The 24954-nt window shown below is 38.0% G+C and overlaps 2 protein-coding genes across 2 annotated transcripts; one reads left to right on the top strand and one right to left on the bottom strand.

The window, feature by feature from the left end:
• The first annotated feature begins 594 nt into the window (after positions 1-594).
• Positions 595-7974, top strand: LOC107089950 (multidrug and toxin extrusion protein 1-like). The gene is made up of 17 exons (XM_015383038.1): positions 595-724; positions 1010-1111; positions 1347-1415; positions 1507-1655; positions 2621-2663; positions 2801-2845; positions 2971-3068; positions 3569-3666; positions 3754-3867; positions 3951-4018; positions 4116-4224; positions 4294-4369; positions 4461-4530; positions 4634-4766; positions 4850-4944; positions 7410-7511; positions 7636-7974. Exons 1-17 carry the CDS (start codon positions 617-619, stop codon positions 7942-7944), a joined length of 1788 nt encoding a protein of 595 aa, XP_015238524.1. The 5' UTR covers positions 595-616; the 3' UTR covers positions 7945-7974.
• Positions 7975-8210: 236 nt separating this feature from the next.
• Positions 8211-21977, bottom strand: LOC107089955 (multidrug and toxin extrusion protein 1-like). The gene is made up of 17 exons (XM_015383051.1): positions 21729-21977; positions 20265-20366; positions 20112-20180; positions 19864-20012; positions 19732-19774; positions 17456-17500; positions 17041-17138; positions 16837-16934; positions 14979-15092; positions 14823-14890; positions 14631-14739; positions 13430-13505; positions 12960-13029; positions 10856-10988; positions 10663-10757; positions 10537-10579; positions 8211-8449 (listed from the first exon to the last, which is right to left on the bottom strand). The coding sequence occupies exons 1-17, from the start codon at positions 21840-21842 to the stop codon at positions 8238-8240; spliced, it is 1638 nt and encodes a 545-aa protein (XP_015238537.1). The 5' UTR covers positions 21843-21977; the 3' UTR covers positions 8211-8237.
• Positions 21978-24954: the final 2977 nt, after the last annotated feature.

Below are 24954 nucleotides of genomic sequence, written 5' to 3'. Positions count from 1 at the left end.
ATACAAGTTTCACTTTTTAAATGGAATTACTGAAATCAATCTACTTTTTCATGATATTCTAATTTTATGACCAGCACCTGTATATGAGCACATTTCAACATAAAGATAAAAAATGTCTTAATTCAATAACATATTCTCTTATCTTTCCTATGTTTCTTCATAATTGAAAGAATGTTTTGAGGTGTGTTTTATCTGATTGCTTTAAAATGACATTAGATCCCATTGTTGCCTCGGTCAGTGCTCCACTGAAAAAATATCTTTAAAAACATTTGAATACCTTCAACACTACAAATGCTCTAATGAAGTTATGAAAAACAGATTCCAGTTAGAAAATGTCCTGCTCTCCACATAACCGGTTCATTGTCTATTAAGTGTTTCATCACCAAGACGTGAACATTTTCCCTTTCAAGTCCCCCATTCTAGTCTCTGTTGTGATTACAAAGTGTTTTCTTAGCCTTTGTTAAACAATCTTTGTTGTTTCAGCTGTAGCTGGCTTACTTCCAGGGAAGCTGTGTTCACAGCAAGATTTCCATTTTCATCAGCATCCAGAACACAACAAAGACACATATGTTAGAGAAAAGCAAGAAGCTGTGGTGAACAGTCATACACTTCAGATATGGAAGTGTCCAGTGATAGGCTTTTTTGCTGCAGTTGGCTGCGCCGCAGGGTTCCCATAGCCCACAGAGAGGAACTGTACCACATCCTGAGGATGACAGGGCCTCTGGTAAGAACTGGCAGTCTTTTCCTGGCTTGACTGTAAATTGTAACAAAATGATTGATGACAGCTATTTTGGACCAAAAAAAGGTTTAAGAGGGATAAGGCTTACAGGTAGGACAGTGTTCAGCAGGTTATAGATGGTGCTTGCTGCTAAAGTAATGGTGGTGTGAAAGCTCATCAATAAAATCAAACTGCTGTTGACAACAATAATTAATTGAAACTGGTTCTTACTTTGATTTTATTCACAAGTTGGTAGCTGCTTCAACAGTAATACAAACTTTTTCTTTCCAGCTGCTGTCTCGAATTCTCAATTACCTCCTGCCTTTTGTGATCACAATGTTCTGTGGGCGTCTGGGAAATGAAGTAATGGCTGGCTACGGACTGGCTTCTGCTGTAAGTGATCAGCTGAATGTTTCAACGACACATATAGGGACTGTGGTGAGGGAAATGACAAATGATCACACAGTTTTAAAACCGCTGATGCAGAGAAAATTAAATACCTCTAAACTCACTAAATCACTTTAGTCACAAGTACTTGGCTTTGATTAATGACAGTTTGATAAATGTGTCAAAAAAATTTTTGTTGAGTGAAAGGAACATCGCTTCCAGCAGCCTGCTTTCATTTCAGACCATTAACGTAACCACTGTAGCAACAGGGTACGGGCTGGGACTGGCGTGTGATACCCTGGTATCTCAGGTTTGGAAAACTGCTTTTTGTATTAGATAATTTATCACCCTTAAATATTTTTTTTTAGGTATGGTGTTTAAAATGTGTTTGACATTGACAGACGTTTGGAGGTAAGAATCTGCTGCAGGTGGGAGTGATACTTCAGAGGAGCATCATCATCTTGCTCTTGTTCTGTCTGCCTTGCTGGGGGCTGCTCATCAACGCACAACCCATCCTCTTATGTGTGGGGCAGGACCCTGAGGTGGCCAGGTACCTTACTGCAGTAAATATACTGTAGTACTAATCATTCTATTACTACCAGTAACAGACCTTTTCAGAACTTACAGTAGAATACAGGTAAAACAAGTGAGGGATTTACCCTGTGTGTTCCAAAAAAGCAACATTTTCATTCAGAAAAAAAAAAAGTTATTCTACTTCAGGAATGTGATGGATGTTATGGATCATTGCTAAATATAATGACTGGAAAAAATATGTGGGCCTTACAGTTCTAGACATGGGCTAATGCCTATATCTATTATACTATTTCAACTGTATCATATCTTCTAATAAGAGGAGACATACTAATTCCTTTGGCTGATTTTCTTATTTATCTGCTCAAGTTAAGGGTACAGTAAGTGCACTTATTTTAAGAACATTCATACTTATTTAGATCATTTTTTTGCAGTGCAATACTAAATCAGTTTATTATGATGGCATGTGCTTAAAGAAGAGACTGTAAATAAGTCTTTCCTTGGACCAATTTAACATTTTACCTTAATAGTTCACTTTGAGATTTAATTCTTAATTTTTAATTAATTGCCAAAGTGAATTAATTAAGAATTAATTAGCTTTTTTGGCCATATTAATGTGGGATCACAGTTTTTATCTGTTCGATCAGTGGTCTACAACCTTCGCTTCTGGCTCACCTAAAATACTAAACATTCGCTCTTGTGTTATTTTTAATTTTTGTGTTTTTGTTATTCTTTTCCTGTGCCACCAACAAGAAACAATGTCCCAATTTGTCTATAACCACCTTACATCTCTTAAATCTTGCATGTGAATTTACCAAGAGTTTTAAAACTGGCAAACCAGTGTTAAACTTTGTAATTTTTTATAACACATCTAATAAATGCTATTTTTTTAACAATGCAACACCAGGTAGGACATGTCAGACTGTTTTTGCCAAATTAAGAAAAAATGTATCTTTCGCTCACCATTGTTGTATTTATTTACAGAATTGCCCAGCTCTATATAACAGCCTTCCTTCCTGCAGTGCCAGTAAGTCACACATTTCATCTCACATTTATTTTAACAGTGAACATAATTTTTTTTTTTTTTTTTTTTTTATTCTTGGCAATATCTGTGTTTAGAATATGTAGTAAAAAAAAATCTAACTTTAAGGTGTTTCTTTATAGGCAATGTTTCTTCACAACCTTCAGGTGTCTTACCTGCAGAACCAGGTGAGTCCATCTCTAAAATCAGAGGCCAGCTCTCTCTGTTGATTTGTCATTGTTACCCTTTGGTATTTAGATGGAGTAAAAATGTTGACTTCATGTTGATTTTGATGTTTGTACTGCATTCCTAGGGTATAATACTTCCACAACTCTACACAGCTGCAATGGCAAATGTAGCAAATGTTGCCACAAACTATCTCTTCCTTTACTGGATGAAACTTGGAGTCAGGTAAGCATGCACATGTACCGCAGGATAAGTATGAGCAGCACAATAACTCACTTTAATTATCACTGTCACAGTGGGGTGGAGGTTTGACACGACCCAAATGCAGACACTGAAGCTGAAGTGGTTTCTTGCAAGATTTAACTAACCAAAAGGGTAACAGAAGCAAAAATCCGAAAACATAAATCCTCAAAAGCCGAGAACCAGGAATACTCACAACAAGAGGGCAAAGAAATGATGACAAACCACCAAAGAGTGACTGAACAGGAGGAGAACATGTGGGAGAGAAACAAAGAACAGGCTAATTAGCAGATTGAGAGCAGGTGTGAACAAAAGCAAGAAGGTAGCTATAGGGAGAAAAGGAGACTGACACAAGACAGCAAACCAGAACTATCTAAGAACTCCAATACAATCAAAAATAGCTAGAATACAAAAATGGAAATAAGACCAATGAAAACTCAGAGATAAAAACAAAACCATGACAATCCTGCTGTTTTGTTTTGCAGTGGTTCTGCGGCAGCAAACACTTTGTCCCAGATATACATCTGTTCCTTTCTTTTTGCTTACATCTGGTGGAAGAAGCTGCATGTAAAAACATGGGATGGTGAGGGACAGGGTCACAGATCATAACTTTTGCTTTGCTTTCAAACTAGTTTTGATGGTATGATTAAGCCTCTATCTCCCTCTACAGGCTGGTCTGTGGAATCACTGCAGGAGTGGGGCTCATACATGAAACTGGCCATTCCCAGTTCCTTAATGAAGTGTTTTGAGTGGTGGGTTTATGAACTTGGAGGATTCCTTGCAGGTAATTTACACACACACATAAACTCAAATCATATGTAACAATAACACTGAGTCACAACATTCATAAATGTCTGTAATAAACAGGAGTGCTGAGTGAGGAAGAGCTGGCAGCCCAGCATGCTGTGATCATGGTGACTTTCATCACTTACATGGTACAGTGCTGTAACTTTATCTCAGAACATCTTTCTTTTTAACGGGAATCAGTTCAAAATAATTTACACACTTTATGTTATAACCCTGAACACACAGTTTCCACTGGGTGTTCAGGCTGCTACATGTGCTAGGGTCGGGAATGCTCTTGGTGCAGGAGACAGCGCCAGGGCCCTTCTGACCAGCAAGGTCTCACTCTGTCTTGCAGGTCAGTTAAATCTATATCTTTTATTTTTTCCTGTGTCTCTTGTAATATTTTAAACGTCTTTTTGTGCAGCTACCTTTGCGGTTGTGGAGGGTGTTGTGCTTGGATGCTCCAAATCGGTGATTGGCTTAATCTTCACCTCTGATGAGTGGGTCTGCACAGTTGTATTTACATTAAAGTCACAGTAATACTCATTTAAAATATCACAGCACACTTAAACGATAAAATGTTCCTTTTAGGAAGATTGTAGGTTTGGTTTCCGATATGATGAGTGTCTACTGTTTCCTTCAGTTCTTTGATGCACTTGTAGTAAGTCCTAAGAATTTATATTTTTTATTCTTGAACATTTTTAATATTTTTTGGAATGAATACTCTTTGTTATTCAGAAAGTAAGATGTGTTTCATACTATAGGGTGTGTGCACGGGCATTTTCTTGGGAACAGGAAAGCAGAAGATACCAGCAGTGGCAAACTTCATTGGATACTACTGCATAGGGCTTACGCTGAGTGTCACTTTGATGTTTGTTGCAAAACTAAGAGTTTTAGGTATTTAACCATAGTCCTTGTTTGTTTCTCTTTTTCCATAAATGACCTGTTTTGCACTTAATTACTTGTGCTTTTCTGCACAGGTTTTTGGGTGGGACTTCTGGTTTGTGTGATTTTGCAATCAACTTTCTTCATAATAATTATCTTCAGGCTGAACTGGCAGAAAGTAACAGAGGAGGTAATGTATGCACTACCATGGAAGAATTCTCATGAACTCTGAACTTATGTCACGTTGCAACCAACAAATGTGTGCTTTATTGTGACTTTAAATAAAACAAGCTTGTGAAGTTAGGAGAAAATGATACAGAGCAGGTCTCACAAACCTTCCATTGCTGAAAAGTTTGAACCAGAGGTAGGAAATGTGGAATCATCTCCAAGCCATGTGATTGTGGAGGTTAGTCCAATCTGCAGATTAATTAATTCACTGTGCAAATTGGACTCACCTGGTTCTTTTTCTTCTTCTTTTGTGAGGTTTGGATTGTGGAACTACATGTCAGTATATTAACCAATAAATTTATATACTCTACATCCATAATATAATAACCCAATATCCTCTATCTTTATCTAATATAATTATTACTTTTATTAACAATATCTTTAACTTTTATGTTCCAGATCCTGTTCTTCCCTACATCCCCAGCCTTGTAACTATGCTTTCCTAACTAACTTCTTTGAGTCGTAAGTTCAATGATCCTGATTTTCTGATCTTATGCTAAGCATGGTCTGTGCATTTGATAACATAAGCTATGAATAGAATGAGTTTTTCTTGCGTCGGAATGAAGTTATCTTCTCTTTCTACTTTATTTGGCTTTTGTACCTGATTCTGAGCTTGATTCATTTCTCTGTAGTGTAGGTGTCCGAGTGCTGACACCTGTAGCATCCGAGTGGATTTGGAATGAACGGCCTAACTGGGGAACTCATGAAAACTATTTTAACTCTCTCTGGTAGAACTGACACTGAAAACTCTATCAGCAGTGACGTGCTTGCCACCCTTTCCCCCTGTATGTTTTCATACAGTCTCTGTATCTTATTAACCTAGCGTAATAATGTTCATCTTTAATTGATCTAAATCCCTATTAACTGGGATTACTGTTATTATGTACTCCTTTCACAGTTTTATTCTCTCCTGTGACTTTTTTCTCTGTCATCTCTCTTTGACCTAAGTGTTCACCGCTCTGTTTTTTGCTCCTTATTATTTCAAATTACCAGTAAGTTTCCATCTCTCAACTCCTGCACTAATCTGACGTTCCCAATTTTCTTAGTTGTTTCTCTGGATATTTAAAATAGGGCCCAAATGGCTCTGTTTATCTCCAGCACTGAATCTAAATATTATTTTTATACCTTCTATGACAACCTTCCTTCGCCTAACTCTTTCTACATCTGAACTGCTTCCTTCTAATTCCAGTTTATTCTCCTCTTTTACCTCCTCTATCTCCCTTTCCCATTTGAAAATGTTGTCCAGCCTGCCTCATCTACCAGACTTGCCCTTTTGTTCCATCCACCCACCCGTAAGGCAAAAAACGTTTTTTAGAAATGACTCCTCCAACTGTGTCTTTATTCTGAGCAGCAGCTGTTCACTCCTCCACCTTTTGCCCAAACATCATCCTCACACTTTGCTTCCCGACTCACCTGGTTCATTTGCTGAGCAGAACAAATGCATGGCATGGAGATGACTTGTTAACTCCACATCTCCCACCTGTGGTTTTAACACAAAATCCCAATAGTAAAACCTTGTATTTCCAGCATCATGCTATAGAGATCATTTTAGCAAGCCAAAAGAATGAGAGGGAAGCTGGTCAGAATGTGCTGGAAGATGAGTTAGACTCAGTCTAGCATTTTGATTTTGTTTGAGACTCTCATACAGAGTGAAGGTTGAACAGTTAATTGAGACAAATGAATGGTTCTTCCAGATTCACAGGAGAAATCTGGGATGGCAGTAAGGAGAAGAGCTAAGTTATAATTATAGGAAATTGGGTTCAGATATAATTGGTGAGATGAATAGCTTACTGCTGGACAGATGGTGGAGTTCCAAGAGAGGAAGAAAAGTATTTCCACAGAGGCTGAGATCAGTAGGTAGAAGAGAGCAGTGCTTGTTGAATATGACCTCTTGCTTCCTTCCATGATTTTTAAAGGGGTTCTGATAGCATGAACCAGGGGTGCAGCTAGGTGAGTGTTGATGAGATTCAGTGAGAGAGTATCAATGGCTGGTACTTCAATAAACTCCTGAGAGTTGGCAGTATCCTGTAATCCAGGTACAAAGTATGAACTGAGACACTGGTTTCAGCTCATAGAGCAAGATATAACATCTGCCTCAGGGAATCTGCTCCTCTTTAAGCTCTTCCTGAATTGCCCTGACAGTTGCAGCTGTGAGAACACACCTGGCAGTCACATCCCACTATTAGAGGTGAAGGCATACACATACCAACCAGAACCGACAGCCTGATGGATATTGAGCCTAAACATACAGCCAGAGCTTTCGAGGAATCTTTTACATCAGATCATATTGCAGCATTATATTGGTTGCAGCGTGACAAAGGAAAAAAAAAGTTAATGTATAATCTTGCTTGTTTTATTGTGAATTAAGACTCCTGCAGTTTTGTTCAAGAACTTACAGGTATACTTTTTAATATTCTTTTCTCATAGGCTGTAAAACGAGCTCAGAAAGCCATGCACATGACTTTGTTAAACTCCTCTGGCTTCTCAGAAACTGAGCAAACTGCAGATCAAACAGCCAGCAATGACAAAGTAAGCAAACATCTACAATTAAAACATTTTTATTATTCTATTGGTACTTTTATTACAATGTAAAATGTTTCTACTATTTCAAACTTGAATAGAAAAAAATGGGAAATGTTATACTTATTTACAGGCAACAGACGGATACATTTCTGTCAATACAGAGGGTCAGGATGGAAACACGGATCGACAAGGAGGCCATGATGTCCAGCAGCTGAAAGAAAGACAACTTTCCACCACCCAGCTGATCATCAGAAGAGGCCTTGCCATGTTTGCTGCAGTTGCTCTTTTAGCTGTGGGAGCAGCTGTGCACTTCCTTGTTCCTTTGCCAGAGATTCAGTCTGCAGAGGGCAACCATACTGCTACTGACTGGATCAATGCAACATACACTCCTGATCCAATTTTCTCCACCATGTTGTTCCCTAATGGACAGTCAAAGTGAGTCGAAGCTAACATAAGCTGGTTTGACTCAGCTCTTTGTCAGCATTGACTGTAAAGATCAAGATAATGATTAGGGATGATTTTTTTTTTTGTCATTCCAGAGAATACTCTCGCTTTCTGAGATTAAATCATTAATAATCATATATTGCTTCTCCTGTTTTCTCTTTGCTTCCTGCTTATCTTCATGTGTGTGCCTTCTCCTGTCTGGCTGTGTCCTGCAGTGCAACAGCCACACCTTCCTTTGCAGTTGCGGCAGAGCCTTTGCTCCCTGAACAAGATAGGCATCATTCATAGTCAGGTAACCAAGTTCGTGACAAGCAGGTTTATGATGATTCCAGTAGCCAGGATGAACAGCATGCCAGCCAGAGCGAGACCTCTTCGAAGAACCAGACTCCTGTAGGAGCGCTGGACTTCCTGGGTTTGTACTGCAGAGACCTCTTCAGCATCAACCAGATCTCTGGTGTCTGTTGGGCTCAGTGATGTTCCTGCATCTTCTGGTTGGGGACCTGGTCATCCAGGGGAGGAAAAGATGTTTAGAGACTTTTCACATAACTGACTACAAGAATGTTTGAACCTTACTTATTGATTTTTTTATTACAACCAGGTGCCTTCCATATCTTCAATAAGTGGCATAGTTGATTAAAAAGCTAACTCAGACATTGATCATAGAGATCAACAAACAAGAATGAAAACAAGAACTGGACAGTTTGAAACTAACAGAGTGGTCACACTGCTAAGCTTGAGTCAAAAAATGGACTCAAAGATAATGACAAGAAGGTTATAACCAGTTCTGAGGCTTATTTACAGTTTTTGACTATTGACACAGATCTTATAAGTGGATGTAATGGATGGGATCTTAAGATTATAATGGAAAAGGGGATCGATTTGTGAAATTTTAGATTGCTTCTAATTATTTTGTGTACACTGTAATTCTGGTGACTACTGGTTGTCGTATATCAAGGCATTAGACAACCAGTAGTCCATATCATACATAGTTAATTGGAAAAGGTTTAATGTTCCTCACGGGGCAGATTCTACTTCAGTCATTTGTGTCCAAGATTTTCAGGTAATTTTTTCATATTCAGTGGTAGAAAGAAGCTTGAGTTGATAAGATAATTGGCAACTTTCTTAGCAGGATGACTTAACCTAATCCCTTCTGCCTGAGAGGGAGCTGATGAGGTACAGTACATCTTTTCAATTACTGATCCATGTACTTTCCAACACAAATTTTTATTTTATAAGATGCCATATTTGTAACAACTTCTGCTTATTTTGAGGGAAGACAACTGGGGGAAGTGTCACCTAATTGTGCCTTAGAAGGATTATTAAATATTGATTGTTGATGTTGAACATAATGCTGAAATACTTTTCCAGAGTGAAGGGCTTGAAGATTAGTTACTTGAACTTGGAAATATGTTTCCTTGCCTTAAAATTTTGATTTCTAGGAGCATACTTTCTGGAACTTTTCTCATGCCTTTTGGAACTTTAAGATTGCTTTCTAAAACTAAGGAATTACTTTGTTATGCACAGATGCTATTAGGTGCTATAGTCTTTGGAAACTAGACACTACTTCCAAAAACTACAACTCACATTTTTATATTTAGAGGTTACGTTCTTGAACAAAGAGAGGTTTCTTCAACTTTAAAGTTACTTTTCAAATATAAGGAATTTCATCTACTGACCTGGCTTGTACAGTATTTTGCAACCTGGTACTTTGTGTAATTGAAGAAGGTAATTTGTTTCTCAATCAGTTGTTGTAACATTAGATAAGTTGTCAGTGAGGTCTAAAAAAAGGTAAGTTGAAAAAGTTAAAAAGCTAATTGAAAAGTTAAGTTAAAAACTTAATAACCTAAGTAAGGAAGTAAGAAATGTAAGTGCCTGTATCAGCATTAATGTTCTTAAGGTTACGTTGCAAGAAAAAAAAATAGTTTCTTTCACTCTGTGAGTGTTTTTCATGGATTTCTGAAAGAATAATTTTTTCTTAGTTTTTTTTAACATATTAAGGCAAGTGACCATTTGTTATTACATTGAACTTGATTTTTTCCATCAAGCTACCGATATTTCTTAAATGTTACAAAAGTAATACGGTCTTGTACTGTCCTCCAATAACACTCTTAGCTTGAAGTTTTGACTTTCAAAGTACTCCACTGAGTGTCCTATAAACGGTTAAAACTTGTACTATATCTTGTTTCCTCATGCTCATAGAATGGATGATGAGCAAGGATGACAAAAAGTCTCAAGATAAACAATGTTCCACTCTGCCCTATTAATGGTGATATAGTATCATGCTGAACAAGGACAGATCTCATGATAGAAACTAAAGAAAAGGAAGAAAGGGGAATTCATTTTTCCAAGACTTTCAATTCAGGCTGTTAGTTGAGGACTTTTTTCTGTTTATACGTCATTCCTGTTTAGGGGATTTTTTCTGTCACTGGTAAGAGTCAGGTGCTACAGTGTGGGGTTTATGTTAAAATGAGGTAATCAGATAACTGTTTTATTAGTCACAACTGCACCACATAGACTTTCTTTTATTGTTTCATAATAGAAAATATCTACATAAATATAAGAACCTAAACAAATAATTAACACATACTTGTCTCTGCTGAGCTCTCAATTACCCCTGCTCGGATCCTTGCCTAGAAGATAAAGCAATGTTTAAATCAATGTTAATAAAGAAAAAAAAATTTCAAAATAAGCAACATTTATCTCTGAGACTAACCTCAATTGTTACTGACTTCCAGTTCATTCTGAGGAGATAGAAAATCAGGAATGCGCACTGAACTGATACACAGGTAAACAAGCCAGTCCATAGACCTTGGTAATAGAAAGCGTTCCCATTATGTTGTCATTTAAGATGTAAAGAAAGAAATGGAGGCAGAGCATTTCAGGAGACTAAGAACTGTAGATGTTACCCTTGATTCCTTGTTTGGCTGCAAACATCAGGGGGATTCCGATTGGAAAACCGATGCCATAATATCCCAAGAAGTAGCAAATAGCCCCAACTCTCTGTTTACCTGCTCCTCTTATAATACCACCAGAGGCCGCCTGGTCATTAAAGGGAAAAAAAGCAAAAGGTTACACTTCCTAAACAGAAGCACAGTGGCTGTTAAAAAAAATTACAAATCCCCCTTAAAGGAATAGTACACCCAAAACATGATTAGCCTTCATTTTCTACGCACCCCCATGCTGAACAACACTCTGGAGTACTTTTTTGATATCTCAAATGCATCTGGAGATCTGGGAGGCTTCTTGCTGTCTGCTGACATTCAAATAATGGAATTCAAAACATGTCTATGGTGCCCGAGGCAGAAGGTCCATAAAAGTCCACAAAAAACTTTCATCTGGTTTGGTCTGCCGCGGTTTCCGTAGACTCGTGAACGCGCTTTTAGGAAATCCTATACACTACTGTTTATGCTCTAAAAACATTCTAAATGACTTTGTTTTGAGTAAATTGTGGATGCTACCCACTCAGGACACTTGGAATACATTGGACGAGCAGTATGGAGGAATATTGACACGTTTTTTGTGGACTTTTATGGACCTTTCTGCCTCGGGCGCCATAGACTTCCATTATTTGAATGTCAGCAGACAGCAAGAAGACCAAGATTTATCTCTATATCTTCTGCTTTGTAGCAAACTTGAAGGCTTTGGGTCAAAGCATTTCTGTTTGTTTTAATTACTACTCTAACTACTGATCCCTGGTTGTTATAGAGTATATATATGTATATAAAAAAAAATACTCTTCCTCACCCAGTGCGGGCGGTCTACCTTTTTTCCTCCAAGCTCGGGTCCTCTACCAGTGGCCTGGGATCTTGAAGGTTCTGCACAGTATTTTTGTTGTTCCTATAGCTGCACTTTTCTGGAACGAGATGTCTGATGTATTTCCTGGGATCTGCTGTAACCACTCCTCAAGTTTAGGGGTCACTGCCCTATATCAACCACAAAAGCTTTCTTCTGCTTTTTGTCCACCACCACAATGTCCGGTTCGTTTTCCATTACCATTTGGTCCGTCTGTATCTGGAAGTCCCACAGGATCTTGGCTTGGTCTTTCTCTACCGTCTTTGGAGGTGTTTCCCTTTTTGATCTTGGGGTTTCCAGCCCATACTCTGCAAAGATGTTCCTGTACACTATTTCAGCCACTTGGTTATGGCGCTCCATGTAAGCTATCTCTGACAGCATCTTACACCCTGCAGTTATATGCTGGATTGTCTCAGGGGCCTCTTTGCACAGTCCGCACCTGGGGTCTTGTGTGGTGTGGTAGATCTGGGCCTCTACTGCTCTGGTGCTGAGGGCCTGCTCCTGCTGTCCTTCAGTCCCGCTTTGTCTAGCCATTGGTAGAATTTCCTGATATCTGCCACTTCGGGTATGTTTGGGTGCTCCATCCCATGTAGGAGCTTATCCTCCCATGACGGAACTTCCAGCACCTCATTTTCTGTTCCTTATTGTCCGAGACATTCACTGAGCACGTCATCTGTTGGAGCCTTGTCCCTGATGTACTTATGAATCTTGGTGTTTCATCCTGGATAGTAACTATTATGCTCACTAGTCCTCGGTCTCCTTCCTTACAGATGGCGTACAGTCTCAGGATGCTGGATTTGGGGTGGTACCCTCCATGCATGGTTAGGAGCTGTGACCTGTATTTTATCCTTTGGCCAGCTTATTATTCCTGCAGGGTATCTGATTACTTGGTTGTTTTATATATATATTCTGTAATATTCTTTTTTGTCCTCTTCTGTTGCTTGTTTCCTTTCTTAATCATTCTTAACTTTTTTATCCTACTGAGAGAGCTTTCTGAATCAGATAAATGCATACCCACCTACACAAACAGACGTCATCACAACCTTTCAACTATTTCCATTTTTCCCTTTCAGAGTAGTGTTTTTATAAAGGCTGAAATGTTTTTCAGTGGTTTTGTAAGAACAACTAGTTGAATCATAAAAAAAATGCACTTTTGATATCTAGTTTACTTTGATTATAATTTCTGAATGTTTGTTTTACAAAATGATAGATACCTACCGATATGGCATCCAGGAGGATGAATGGAGCGTAAAAAGATATTATTTCTGCAACTCTTTCCCTAATTTGCCTGCAACAAGAAATGTTTTTATAGTATTATATTTTTGCATTTAGTTTTATAGTATTTTATATCACCATAAATGGAATTAAACCTAATTTCATTTAAACTAACTGTCTTAAAAATTGAGCTAAAAATTATCATACATTGCTAATATTCTTATTGAGACTGAACAGAGTACAGTAACTGACTGCAATTTATACAAACCTTTAGACCTAGTTATTATGTCACACAATAGTAAACCAGGTTTCCAGATTTATGGTTAGATAAGGCCTGTTCTGTAATTCTCAAAGGTCATTTAAGATCTGAGTCATGTCTTCTGGAGGTTAGTCATGTGAGTGTGACTTCACACTCTCATAAGACACCTTTTACACATTAACAATAGCTGGGTTAACATTAAAGTTGTACTTACTCATCATATGTAAAAATGTAGGAGATGTGATCCTTCAGACTCCCAATGAGCACTGCCATGCATATAGACACTGACCCTGTTGCAAAAAACCTGTTAAATTAGCTGTACAGCTGCTAGACTTGTACAGTAAGATCGCTCACAGAACACAAAGCTAATGTATTTTAACATATTGCTATTTAAGGCCATTTCCTACACAGACAGCAGTGTGAAAGAAAATAATTGACTTAATTTTTATTTGTTACTTTTGAAGCTTCTGCTTTCCAATCCTAACATATAGCTGGGATCAGAGATTTTCAATTACTCATCATGTGAATGATGTAATAATAATCTTGGGCTAAAATTGTTTTATTTATAAAAAAATTATTTGAGGGGTTAAGGACAACCCCAGAATGCAGTCTCAAATATATATGTATTATATTATAAATAATTTAGTAAAGTCAATAATCTTAAGCTGCTTTCCCACTGAAAACCCAGGTTTTCCCCTTTGATCGAAAAGCTGATTCTGACCCCCTGCTGTCAAGCTGCATGGCCACAGTCCCCCACCACTGCATGTCTGTTGATGGCATCACGCTGGGTGAGCGTTGATTATGTTGACAGTGGGACGGAAATCAGCAAAGTAAACAATGGAGAGCAACATGTAAGGAAGCCAGGGCGTAGTGAGTATTTTTTATTATTTCGCTCTTTTATCTGTCCAAATCTCTCTTACGGTGTGCCATGCTTATCAAAGGTAAACAGTGTAGCCTTGGTTTGTTAGATCAGAAGTGTCTGGCACCGTGAGTTGCTGTCAGTTAATTGCGTTCAATGCTATCAAGTAATTTAGCAGGTCAACCCCTGTTCCCACTACATGCCAATCAAAGCCAAGGCGACTGTAACTTGGGTCGCTTGCAAATCCATTAGACCCGGGTAGACACGCATCAGTGAGCTGTTCTCACTGCCACTAAAAGACAATTGTTCCCTGGTTTAAACAGGTTTTTTGGGCAGTGTGAAAGGGGTATTAGATGTATCTTAGGAAGGAGCTGCTTGGACACACTTCTATGTGTGTAGCCACAGATTCCCTTTGGTTATATTCCTGGCTAAATATCTGACTGCTCATGCTCTGTCATGACTTACCTTTCTGGCACGGATGATCTGAAACATGTCATCTGTCTTAAAAAGTACAAAAAAGAAGTCTAAACATGTAATGATTGAAGTACTTACTAACCTGCACAAAACATAGTTGCTTTCGCAGACAGCTTGGCCTGCTCTGTTTCTCCGGCTCCTAAAGCATTCCCAACTCTAACATTGCCTGCAATGCTGAAACCCATTGGAAACTACCAAAATGTAAAATATTACCAATTTGATAAACAATTTGAAAAAATTAGTTGTGTACAATTTGGACTTTTATTTAGCTCACCATGTAGGCAATATTTGCCAGTTGAAACACAACTGCCTGCGCTCCAAGTTCAACCTCACTTATTAGACCTTTCAAAATAAAACAGGTATGACGTTTCAGACCTATTTTAGAAAAAACAAAACATCTTCCAAATTATAATTCTGACTTTGTAAATACCTGCCAGAAAGCCTCCAATCTCATATGTCCACCACTCAACACACATCATGACCATTCCAGGAATAGCTAAGTGGATATAAGATTTCCAGTCATTGAGGCACTCAATGGACCAGCCTGTAGACGATAGAGGAGAAGGAAAGAAAAGCTAATCATTTTTCAAACTGAAAATCATTCAATAAAAAAGAGAGATGAGACAAAAACTGAATTGATTACTTAAAATAACATCAAAAGTATTGTTCACTTGTTAGCCATGTCTTCTTTAAATATAGACAATATGACTTAATGCACTCAGTCCAAATCTATTTGCAATGCAAATACCGGTATGTTGGATTGCTAATTAGCAGGGTGAGTTAAAATGGAATAAACAACCTCCTTCGATGTTCACAGTATTAGCCTAGTAGAGATTGTTTCAAATCAAGCTCTAGATCTGTGAGCAAACTGGTTATATTACTTTTTTTTTTAAATAAAAACCTTATCTTGTACACCCAGTTTCATATATTTATTTTCATAAATGCAAATGTGTACTTGTTAATAAAATGCCATCAAGATTCTTCCTGGTAAAATCATTAGTTTTATAATGTGGTTGATTCAAATTTTTTTGATGAAAGGTTAGAGTTTTAGCTGTGGTGTTAGTTCGATTTATAATAAGATTATGGTTATGGTTATAACTGTACTGGATTTAAATAAAAATAGGTGTATTTACTCTTTGCTTCAAATTTAACCTTTCTCTACTACTTGTCTTTTTTACAAAACAGATCAAGGAACTTTATAAAATAAAACCTTGATGTACAACACAACTTATATATAGTTTAGGTAAGTGTTTACAATTGGTCCAAGAACTGCTTCAGAATTCCAATAGCTGTTTTTGGTAAGGTGTTTTCTAGAACAAGGCCTGTAAAAGGATCTAAAGCTCCCCTTGCATGAATCGAAGTAGGATTTTGGTTTGAGTGTAGTACAACTACCTCTGAAAAAACCCTGTTGCATCCTTTGCTCTTAGCTGATTAGATTCTTATCATATTTTGCTTAATTGTTATGCTGCTGAGGTTGTGGGGAAAACTTCTTCATTAAGAAATTATTTAATAGCAGAGTCTCAGCACCTTTTGAGGCCTAAAGAAGAAACATTAGAATGCTAAAATTTAAAGAGTAGATCCATATTTAAACCCATAGCTTCGCTGTTTATTTCTTTCTTTTAGTGTTGAAATAAACCTTCGTTACCTATGCTGACTTTTCTTCTGAGCAGCTTTTTTGTTTACAAGTAAAACATGTCTTACAACCGTGTCAGTATACATTTCTTCACCCTCCACCGTAAACTCAATAAACTAAACATAACCTTAAAATAAAATTAGTAAATGCCTTAACAAGTTAACCCTGCATAAGGAAACTTTCACTTATCTTGTTCCCTTGCTCTAAGTAAAAAAAAAAAAAAAAAGAAATATGAGTGTTTTCCATCAGAGTAAAGACACATCTGTCATGATCTGTGGGAGTGTTTTTTATTTCCCGTTTATTTTTATATCTTATATGTATCTATGTTGTGCTCCCTTGTTCCTTGTGTGTTATATGAGCCAATTCTCCCATTCCAGTTACCTGCCTTCCATCTCAGCAGCACCGACTTTTTAATCAACAACTTTTTCTTTGTCTATTAATCATCTCAGCAGCTTAAATATCTCCCTGCTAACTACTTTTGGACAGATGATTGTCTTATTCACAGCAGGGTATGGGCCTTCAGTGCAATCTTTGATTCTCCATGAATTAGTTTTTTCTTTTGCTTTTAATCCCCCTGCTTCCTTCCTCCTATCTACAATTAAGGTCCTGCTCCTCATCATTATATGACAGCATCCTATCAATATGTGTTACTCACCTCCCCAGGTTGTCTTGTGCAGACCTTTCCACATGATGTATGCATAAAGGAATCCGGCCAAGGAGAACTCAGACAAAGTGTTTGCTAAAGCAGAGCCTCTACAGAATTTCCCAATGTGACATTTACAAAACAAATGCTTAGATTAATCTATAAAGCTGAGAATGTGATCTGATGTACAATAAAAAAAAAGTTAGAAATACTCACGCAGTCCCCATTTTTAATAGGAAAAGCACAATGTAGTTGATGAGCGCATTGAGTAGATTTACGATCAGCCCTGTGACCACCTGTGGCCAAATTATGCCCTTCAATAAAATACCATATGTTGTTTAATTACAATTTTGCACAAATTGACATGTCTCAAACAAACAAAGGTCAAGAGTCTACAATGACTGCAATTACACAGAGATGAGCCTGGATACCAGTGTTCTATATCAAGGGAGCTCTATTTATAAAAAAAAACAAACAAAACAACAATAAATCCAACATAATAAACCGGTCATAGACATCTTATCAATCTAACTGCCTTTTAGATGGAACATATCATATTCTGGTCCATTATACTTTGTACTATCAGAGTACTATATTTCAGCTTACAGTTGGTATAAAATAATGAACCTACCTGGTTTTGAAGGTATTTTGACTCTAAGGAAAACATGAAAGCAGCCTGAAAGACAGTAAGGGGAGTAATTGGATTAAGCTTGTTAAGTCAATTTTGCAAGTTCTTTTTTTTCTACTTAAATATGGACTGATGTCAGTTTTGGCTATGAAATCCTTCTAAAGTAGATTATTGCAATGAGAGAAAAAATGTTAACATTAGCCTGGGAACTTTAAACAGTATGACTAAGAAGTTTAAGCCCCATTGTATTAAGTGCATACAACTATCAGTTAACTTTATATAGTCAGATCAGAGTACAGTAGAATATAACCATCATAGGAAATGCACACAGACAAATGGAAGAAAAACAAGCCAACCAATACAGAGGATTCAGGATGGAAAAATAAGTATGATAGTTGGTGCTTCTCTGGTATAAATCACTGCCTTATTCATATGAAGAGAATGCTTCTCATTTGTTCCTCTTCTCTATGTTATTATTTGACTCATTTATTGGTCATCTGTTCACCCATTCACATCCTCACTTTCATGATTCACTAAACCCACTCTTACTCCTTCCTTTATGGTGAAAGTTTCCAATCCAGGAACAAAGTACCAGTTTAACCTTACTGTGGAAGATTTGATATTTGTCAATAGCTAACTACAGTATACAGCATACACATTCCATTATTCATTTGTGCCAGTTTTGTGTTAACACAACAATCTATAACATCAATGAAATACATTTTTACTCCTGACCTGTCTGAAATATCTTTTACCTTTCATTATCTAATGAACTCTGATTATGAGTATTATCTGATTATTTTATAATTGTAAAAAGCAGAAACTTATAAAAAAAAAAACAGCAGAAAATGGACAGTGGATGCTGATTCACACAAAGCACACAGGTCCCCAGGTTTCTGCCCTTAAACGCTACAGACCATAACCCTAAACCTAAACTTTCACACTTTCATGTGGACCTCATATTACTTTCATGTGGACCTCAGATTACCTTAATAAAAGTGTGTAGAGAGCTTTATAGAAATTGTTTCCATGGCCCAGCACATGCATCCAACCCATACATAACCAAGTGAAGTGAAGTGTTGTATAGCATTGATTTTCAAACTTCTGACGCTTCTGATTCAGCAAACATCAAACATTAGGTATGTATAGGTGAGGAAATACCTGAAACACGTAAGTACTGAATTTGAAAACCACTGGTATAAAGCAAGCCACCACTAGCTTCCAGTCTAGAACCGTGGTAGTGTATTTTCTAAGGTGACAAATTGTCCATCTGGCAATCTGATGGATCCGTCTAGTTCTGGCTGTTGTCATGAAAATGTACTTGTCTGACTGTACTGTGACAAGGAATTGTTTTCCAGGAACTTGGCTTTCTTCCTTAGTTAAAGTGAAATGAACCCTAAATGCTTCAACATATCAATAGATTTGTGACAATGCCAAGCTCATTGTGGAAACAATGAAGATTGCCCCTCTTCCAACAAGACTGTGCAACAAGGAGTGAAGGACAGTCCATGAGAGAGTTTGGTGTCCTGCACAGAGTTCTGACCTCAGTCTGCTGGAACCTCCAGTGGATAACCTACAGTGGAGACAGCTCATGTATGGCAGAGTTCCTTCATTTCAGCCATAGAGGTTTTGTGTCCTGAACCTTTTAAATAACTCTACTTCAACACACAAGAATGACATGACTGAATTAACTCCTAAGTATGCAGTCAAGTTCTCAAAAGTCCTGTTAACGATCCGATTGACTTGGTGTATTGTAGTACAGGAGTATCTAAAAGGTACAGGACACTGGAACTTTGGGGCTGGAATTTTAAGAATCCTGATGTATGGTGTGGAAGGGTTAAGAAATCCCTTAATCATGCTCCTAAACCTTGTGGAAGGTTTTCCTATAACCGTTGAAGCTATTATAGATACAAAGACTAAACCAACAAACTCTATATTAAGAATGGTATGTCACTAATGCGATCAAGGCAGGTGAGCAAATACCTTTAGCAATGCAGAGTAGGGTAACTTTTAGAATAATACAAAAAAATAAGCTGAATAATTCTATCTGGAATAGATCGAAATGTACATGTATCAATTTTTTTTTTTTTAGTAATAGTTCAGATTTATGATTTTTTTTTTATCTTGGTCCTGCATCTAGACTGTGATAGTGTTAATGTGTTTAAGTTAATGGTTTAGTTTAAGTCAAGTGAAAAATTTACTTTTAGAATTTTGTATGTAAAAATTATTGAACTACCGGCATGAAATGATGAACAATAATTTATGTAAAATATACTCACTGGAAGTGCTGGCATGAAGATCTTAACGTACATCTGAGCCAAACTATTGAGAGATTTTTAGAATCAAAAACAAAAGGGATTATTTTCATAAATACAATGAGCAGAGGATGCGAGTGGATTAAGACATCTGACCTGGCTACCTCTGGCTCCTGTTTGACTGCCAAAAGAATGGGCTCAGTGTTGATGAGGATCGCCCAGCAGGGGAAACAAGTCAGTAACAAAATGAGGATTGAACGCTGCAGAATGACCCCAACTCTCAGGAGGTTACCACTCCCATATGTCTAAAATATATAAAGAAAATTACTTTCTAACTCAGACTGTTTAATTCCTTTAAGACACCCAGTTTATGTTTAACACGTGTGATTGGTTGATGTTCATACCTGGGATATCAGCGTGTCACACGCTGATGCCAAACCAAAACCAATGGATACACCTGTGACATTGATAACCTGGGGAGACAGAAAACAAACCTAGAATAAGCTATCAATCAGGTTCAGAACAGTTGGATTTTTAAACAAGTTCTTTCTACTTACAGCAATGGCCAAAGAAACTCCTGCCAGCTCTGTTTTCCCAAGATGGCCACAGAACACGGTGCTGACAAAACTCACAGCATAACTCATGAACTGGGCCATCATCTGAAAGACAACATAAAGAGAAATCTGAGACAACTATATTTATAAATGCATACGTTTTCACGTAACATCAAGCAAGGTAGTGGTCACCATAGAGGTATCCCGCTCGCGGCAGCAGACTACTAAATGTACATAGTCTCTCTCATGACTGGACAAATTTCAGATTTGTCCAGTAATGACACTGGTTAATGAGGCTTTAAACACAGTGACTCAGGTTCATGACAGCTGACCAAATCTACGTTGTTATAAAGTTGTTGAGAAGTTTAATTAATAGCACATATTCACCTGAACTTTGATGAAGTCTGTGTGTTACAGACTCTAGTTGCGCAGACTGAAGTGTATATGACAATAAAGCAGAGAATCTCAACCTATTTAAAGCTACAGTGTGTAATTTTCAGCGACATCTAACATCCAGACTGCAGACCCCAGCAACATGAACATCTCCCCCCCACCACTTCTCCCCCCCAACAGTACGGCGAGCGTTACGGGACAAAATGTCTTCCACGACGTCCGCATCACCTACCTTCTCAAGTGATGAGGTTTGTTTACATAGATAATTTTACAGATAGTATTTCATTAGTCTGTGTAGGGTACAAATTTCATGTGGACTTAACATAATAAATATACGCGTAATGGGCGATCTCGCAATCGCTAGTTTGTTGGCTCTGCGCTGCCGTAGCGCAAAGATGTCTGCCTCCATGGCTGCGAGACCCGCTCCTATGTAATTATAAATAACGAATTCTAAGGCAACGCAAATATTAAGGTTAAGAGGCTGAGCTCGTAGATGATGATAAATAACATAGTTATGTGTAATATATTACATTTCTGACTGTATATCCCTGTAATTATTACACACTGTAGCTTTAATGATTTATTCTTATTGTATTTTAAATAGGCCTATAGGCACATAGGTCTTTTGTCCAAAAAAAAAAAAACAAGAAAGAAATTTTGACAGCACCCCAAGTTAAAAATTGACTTCCAGCGGCCCTGTAAAGAGAACTTCACATGGAGCATACAGCCGGTAAGAGTTTGCAAATTCAATCAAAGACAGATGCCTGTATTATGGAGCCCAGTTTTATTATGATTACAATTCGGAGAAAAAAAAAGTGAAGCCTGAAAACAACATTAAAGTGTTTAAGTATGGGGTTGGCAGTACCATGCTGTTTTGGGTGTAGCTGTTAGACTAGTGATCTCCAAATGAAAATCTGCCCAGGGCACAGTAGGGGTGGCTTTGTCTAGTTGTAAAACCAATTATTACACAAGATATTTACTGTAAACTTAAAGTGGAATTTTAAACATTATTTAATTGTATCCATTCCCTATGATACTGGATAGTGACAGTATATTTAATCATAGGACGCTTACCACTGGAGCGGCCAGCTTAGATAGCTCTTTAACTTCATTCTTGAAACCCAACGGAACCAGCTTGCGGATCCGTCTTATTGCACAACACTCAGTCCATGAGGAGCGCCCGTCCATGGCTGCGGTTACCTCAGCGCGTCTTCAGCAGCAGCTTTTAGTGCGTTGGTGTTACCTCTCTTCCCTGTCCGAAAATTTTTTCCCTCACAGATTCACACCGCCTGTTCGGCAAGAGATTCTGTTACCCTTAGTTCTGTTTCCACATGCGCCGGGGGCGCGCAGACCGATTTATAACCGTTGCGCTCTGATTGCGCAACAGGGTAATAAGGTATATTAATAGGGTTTCGGGCGGAGCTTTGGGGGAAACTAGCGGTATGATAATGTTGAGAGCAGACCGATGAAACACCTGTTTGACTTTTCAGGGAAAGAAACGTCACGAGGCGCGTGTGAAGCTGTCAGCGCATCTGGTTGTGCTACAGTTGTCTCACTTTTATTGATCTGTTACAGCCTCCGTTTTACATTCATGCTTACCATGGATATAAAGAAAGAGGAAAATGATGAAATATGTTGTAAACTGACGCGTGGTCTCGGAGAGGCCAGCCTTCTGTCAGAGAGATTTGTAATTTTCAAAACTATCCCTACCGCTAAGACCAGGGGCGGATCTAGATGGGGGGCCAGGGGTGGCCATGGCCTTAGCCAATCCTTGGCCACCCTACCATTTACTTCCCTCTTATACAGATGGTGGCAACAGTAATACTCTCAAGTGGAATATTCAAAACATTTTCATTTTTCATATATTAACAACAATTAATTATGCACATCAATATACTAACAATAAAGATTATGAATACAGAACTCAAGCAGAAATAGATTTTTTTTGTTTTATGGGGTAAAGAGAAAGTCATCTAGGAGTCTTCAGTGAAATCTTCGATAAACAACTATTTTAATAAAAGCTTATTAAATAATCAATTTATGTAGATATTTTTATTTGTAAATATCAATTTTATGCAGAATGATTGCTGATAAAAGTAGGTGAGCAATGGCAATGGAAATGATGTTCACCAAAAACCTGAATCAATTTTATCCAATTCAATTCAGTTTACTTCTATAGCACCAATTCAAAACACGTAATCTCAAGGCACTTTACAGTTCACCAGATGATACAGTCTAATTGATTCAAAGTTTTCTACCTAAGGAAAACCAGTTGATTGCATCGACTCATTGACTCGAATGCAATCCCTCACACTAAGCATGCTTGTAGGGACAGTGGAGAGGAAAAACTCCCTTTTAACAGGAAGAAACCTCCAACAGAACCAGGCTCGGTGTGAGTGGCCATTTGCCCAGTCCGACTGGGGTTCAAGGAGAAAGAAGCAGAGATACAAAAAGCAGCTGTAAAAGGCGACCCCGTCCAGGAAACACACAGCCAGGCAAACGAGCTCCGAGCCAACTCCCATGTCAGAGGATGAAGCGAGCACATCCAGCCATTCACAGTCAGAGAAACAGGACTACACTGGAAAACAAGCCAATCCCCAACATCTATAAACAAAGGTGTTGATGGCAGCAGCACAGCTGATAATTTTCTCCAGGATGGTGTCACAGCCAAACAGGAATAGACGAGGCAAAGCTACTATGAGAAAAAGCAGAGAGAGCAGAACGTTAGAGATTAAACTAACAGATTCTGCAGAGTGGAAGAATAGAAATAGAATGAATAGAAGCAGAATGATGAAATGGGGGTCCATATGTCCTCCAGAAGTCAACTATAGAGATAGCTTGGGATAACCTGAGCCATTCTTCCTATAAGCTTTATCAAAAAGGAAAGTTTTAAGCCTACCCTTAAGCCTATCCATTATACCTTTTATCTAGAAAGCACGGATGTTTGAATATATTCGTCTATTTGTAAGCAAAGGCTGTGTGAAAATATAGTGTGTCTTAATTTAGAAAATAGGGATGTTTTGCTCGTTAATTTTCCTGATGGATGGATTTACTGTGAGGTGTTGGTGCCTATCTACTTTGGGCCACCCCTCAGTGTACAGTGGTTATTGCCTGGCCATCCTTATAAAAAATTTGTGGCTACGCCTCTGCTAAGATCCCAACTTAACCTGCATTTTTTTCCACCTTTCATTCTCCAATACCAGTTTACTTTTTTTTTTTGCAAAATATTGCTGATAGTTTCATGGGGAAAATACTAAATATATATTTTAAAGTAACAAGTGAGAGCAGAGGTGGGTAGTAATACATTTTTACAGCAGTTTGACAGGATTGTAGTTTTTAACTTTTCCCTTTACTTTTCCTCTCTTTATTTTCAGTTGAAATAGTGCCAAGAAATTGACGTTTATATAGGTCCACATTGAAATCACTGGCAAATCAGTTAGGAGACTGCATTAGTCACTTCAGGACTATTTTCCTTTTAGAGAAACTGATATTAATGACACAGATAGTGACATCCAAATGCAGGCTTTATGCCTGGTGCAAATCTATTATGCCAATCTCCCACTCCACCAGAGGCACACTACTCGACTGAGATCTGGTCCCTCTTGGATCCTTTGGGGTACAGTGAAGACCTTGAACATCAACAAGTTGTTTTCAGCACACATTGATGGATGAAGCTTATAGGGGTGGGAGGGGATGGCATGCCATGTGTTTGACACATTTCTTATTTAGCAATCCAAATTAAAAGGCCTACTAACATATTATCTGAGAATGTATCAGATTTGTCAAGCAGAACTTTTTAAGACATAGCCACTGTAAACAACCACTAGATGGAACCAAACGGCAATTTATTAACACTACTGCTACAGCTTTGATATGTTTACAAATGTTTAAAAATACAGCGCAATGGCAGAAATTAAATTAAATCAACGAAATAAATACAGCCTCCTGAAGTGCCAGGGCATTTTCATTATTTTGTAGGACCCAATGTGTAATAACAACAAAGCATTCCCTAATGAAGAATTACTAACCTTAACTTCAAGTAGTATACTTGAAGTTAAGGGTAGCATACTTGAAGTAGTATACTTGAAGTTAACTCTATTAAGAATACTTAAAGCTACAGTGTGTAACTTTTAGCGACATCTAGCGGTCAGACTGCAGACTGCAGCAACATGAACATCTCCCCCCCACCGCTTCTCCCCCCCACCGCTTCTCCCCCCCAACAGTACGGCGAGCGTTACGGGACAAAAGGTCTTCCACGACGTCCGCATCACCTACCTTCTCAAGTGATGAGGTTTGTTTA

The sequence above is a fragment of the Cyprinodon variegatus genome, unplaced genomic scaffold (genome assembly GCF_000732505.1).
Source record: "Cyprinodon variegatus isolate N-32 unplaced genomic scaffold, C_variegatus-1.0 Scaffold14, whole genome shotgun sequence".
Classification (NCBI taxonomy): Eukaryota; Metazoa; Chordata; class Actinopteri; order Cyprinodontiformes; family Cyprinodontidae; genus Cyprinodon; species Cyprinodon variegatus.
This window is presented reverse-complemented; position numbering and strand designations above follow the sequence as displayed.

Bases quoted from the DNA above. Each gene is read 5' to 3' on its own strand.
- LOC107089950 (XM_015383038.1), top strand. From the start codon at position 617: ATGGAAGTGTCCAGTGATAGGCTTTTTTGCTGCAGTTGGCTGCGCCGC. The intron at 1,112-1,346 runs GTAAGTGATCAG...CTTTCATTTCAG, and splicing joins GCTACGGACTGGCTTCTGCT to ACCATTAACGTAACCACTGT. The intron at 3,868-3,950 runs GTAATTTACACA...TGTAATAAACAG, and splicing joins ACTTGGAGGATTCCTTGCAG to GAGTGCTGAGTGAGGAAGAG.
- LOC107089955 (XM_015383051.1), bottom strand. From the start codon at position 21,842: ATGGACGGGCGCTCCTCATGGACTGAGTGTTGTGCAATAAGACGGATC. The intron at 19,775-19,863 runs GTCAGATGTCTT...ATCTCTCAATAG, and splicing joins CAGGAGCCAGAGGTAGCCAG to TTTGGCTCAGATGTACGTTA. The intron at 10,989-12,959 runs GTAGGTATCTAT...TTTAATGACCAG, and splicing joins TCCTCCTGGATGCCATATCG to GCGGCCTCTGGTGGTATTAT.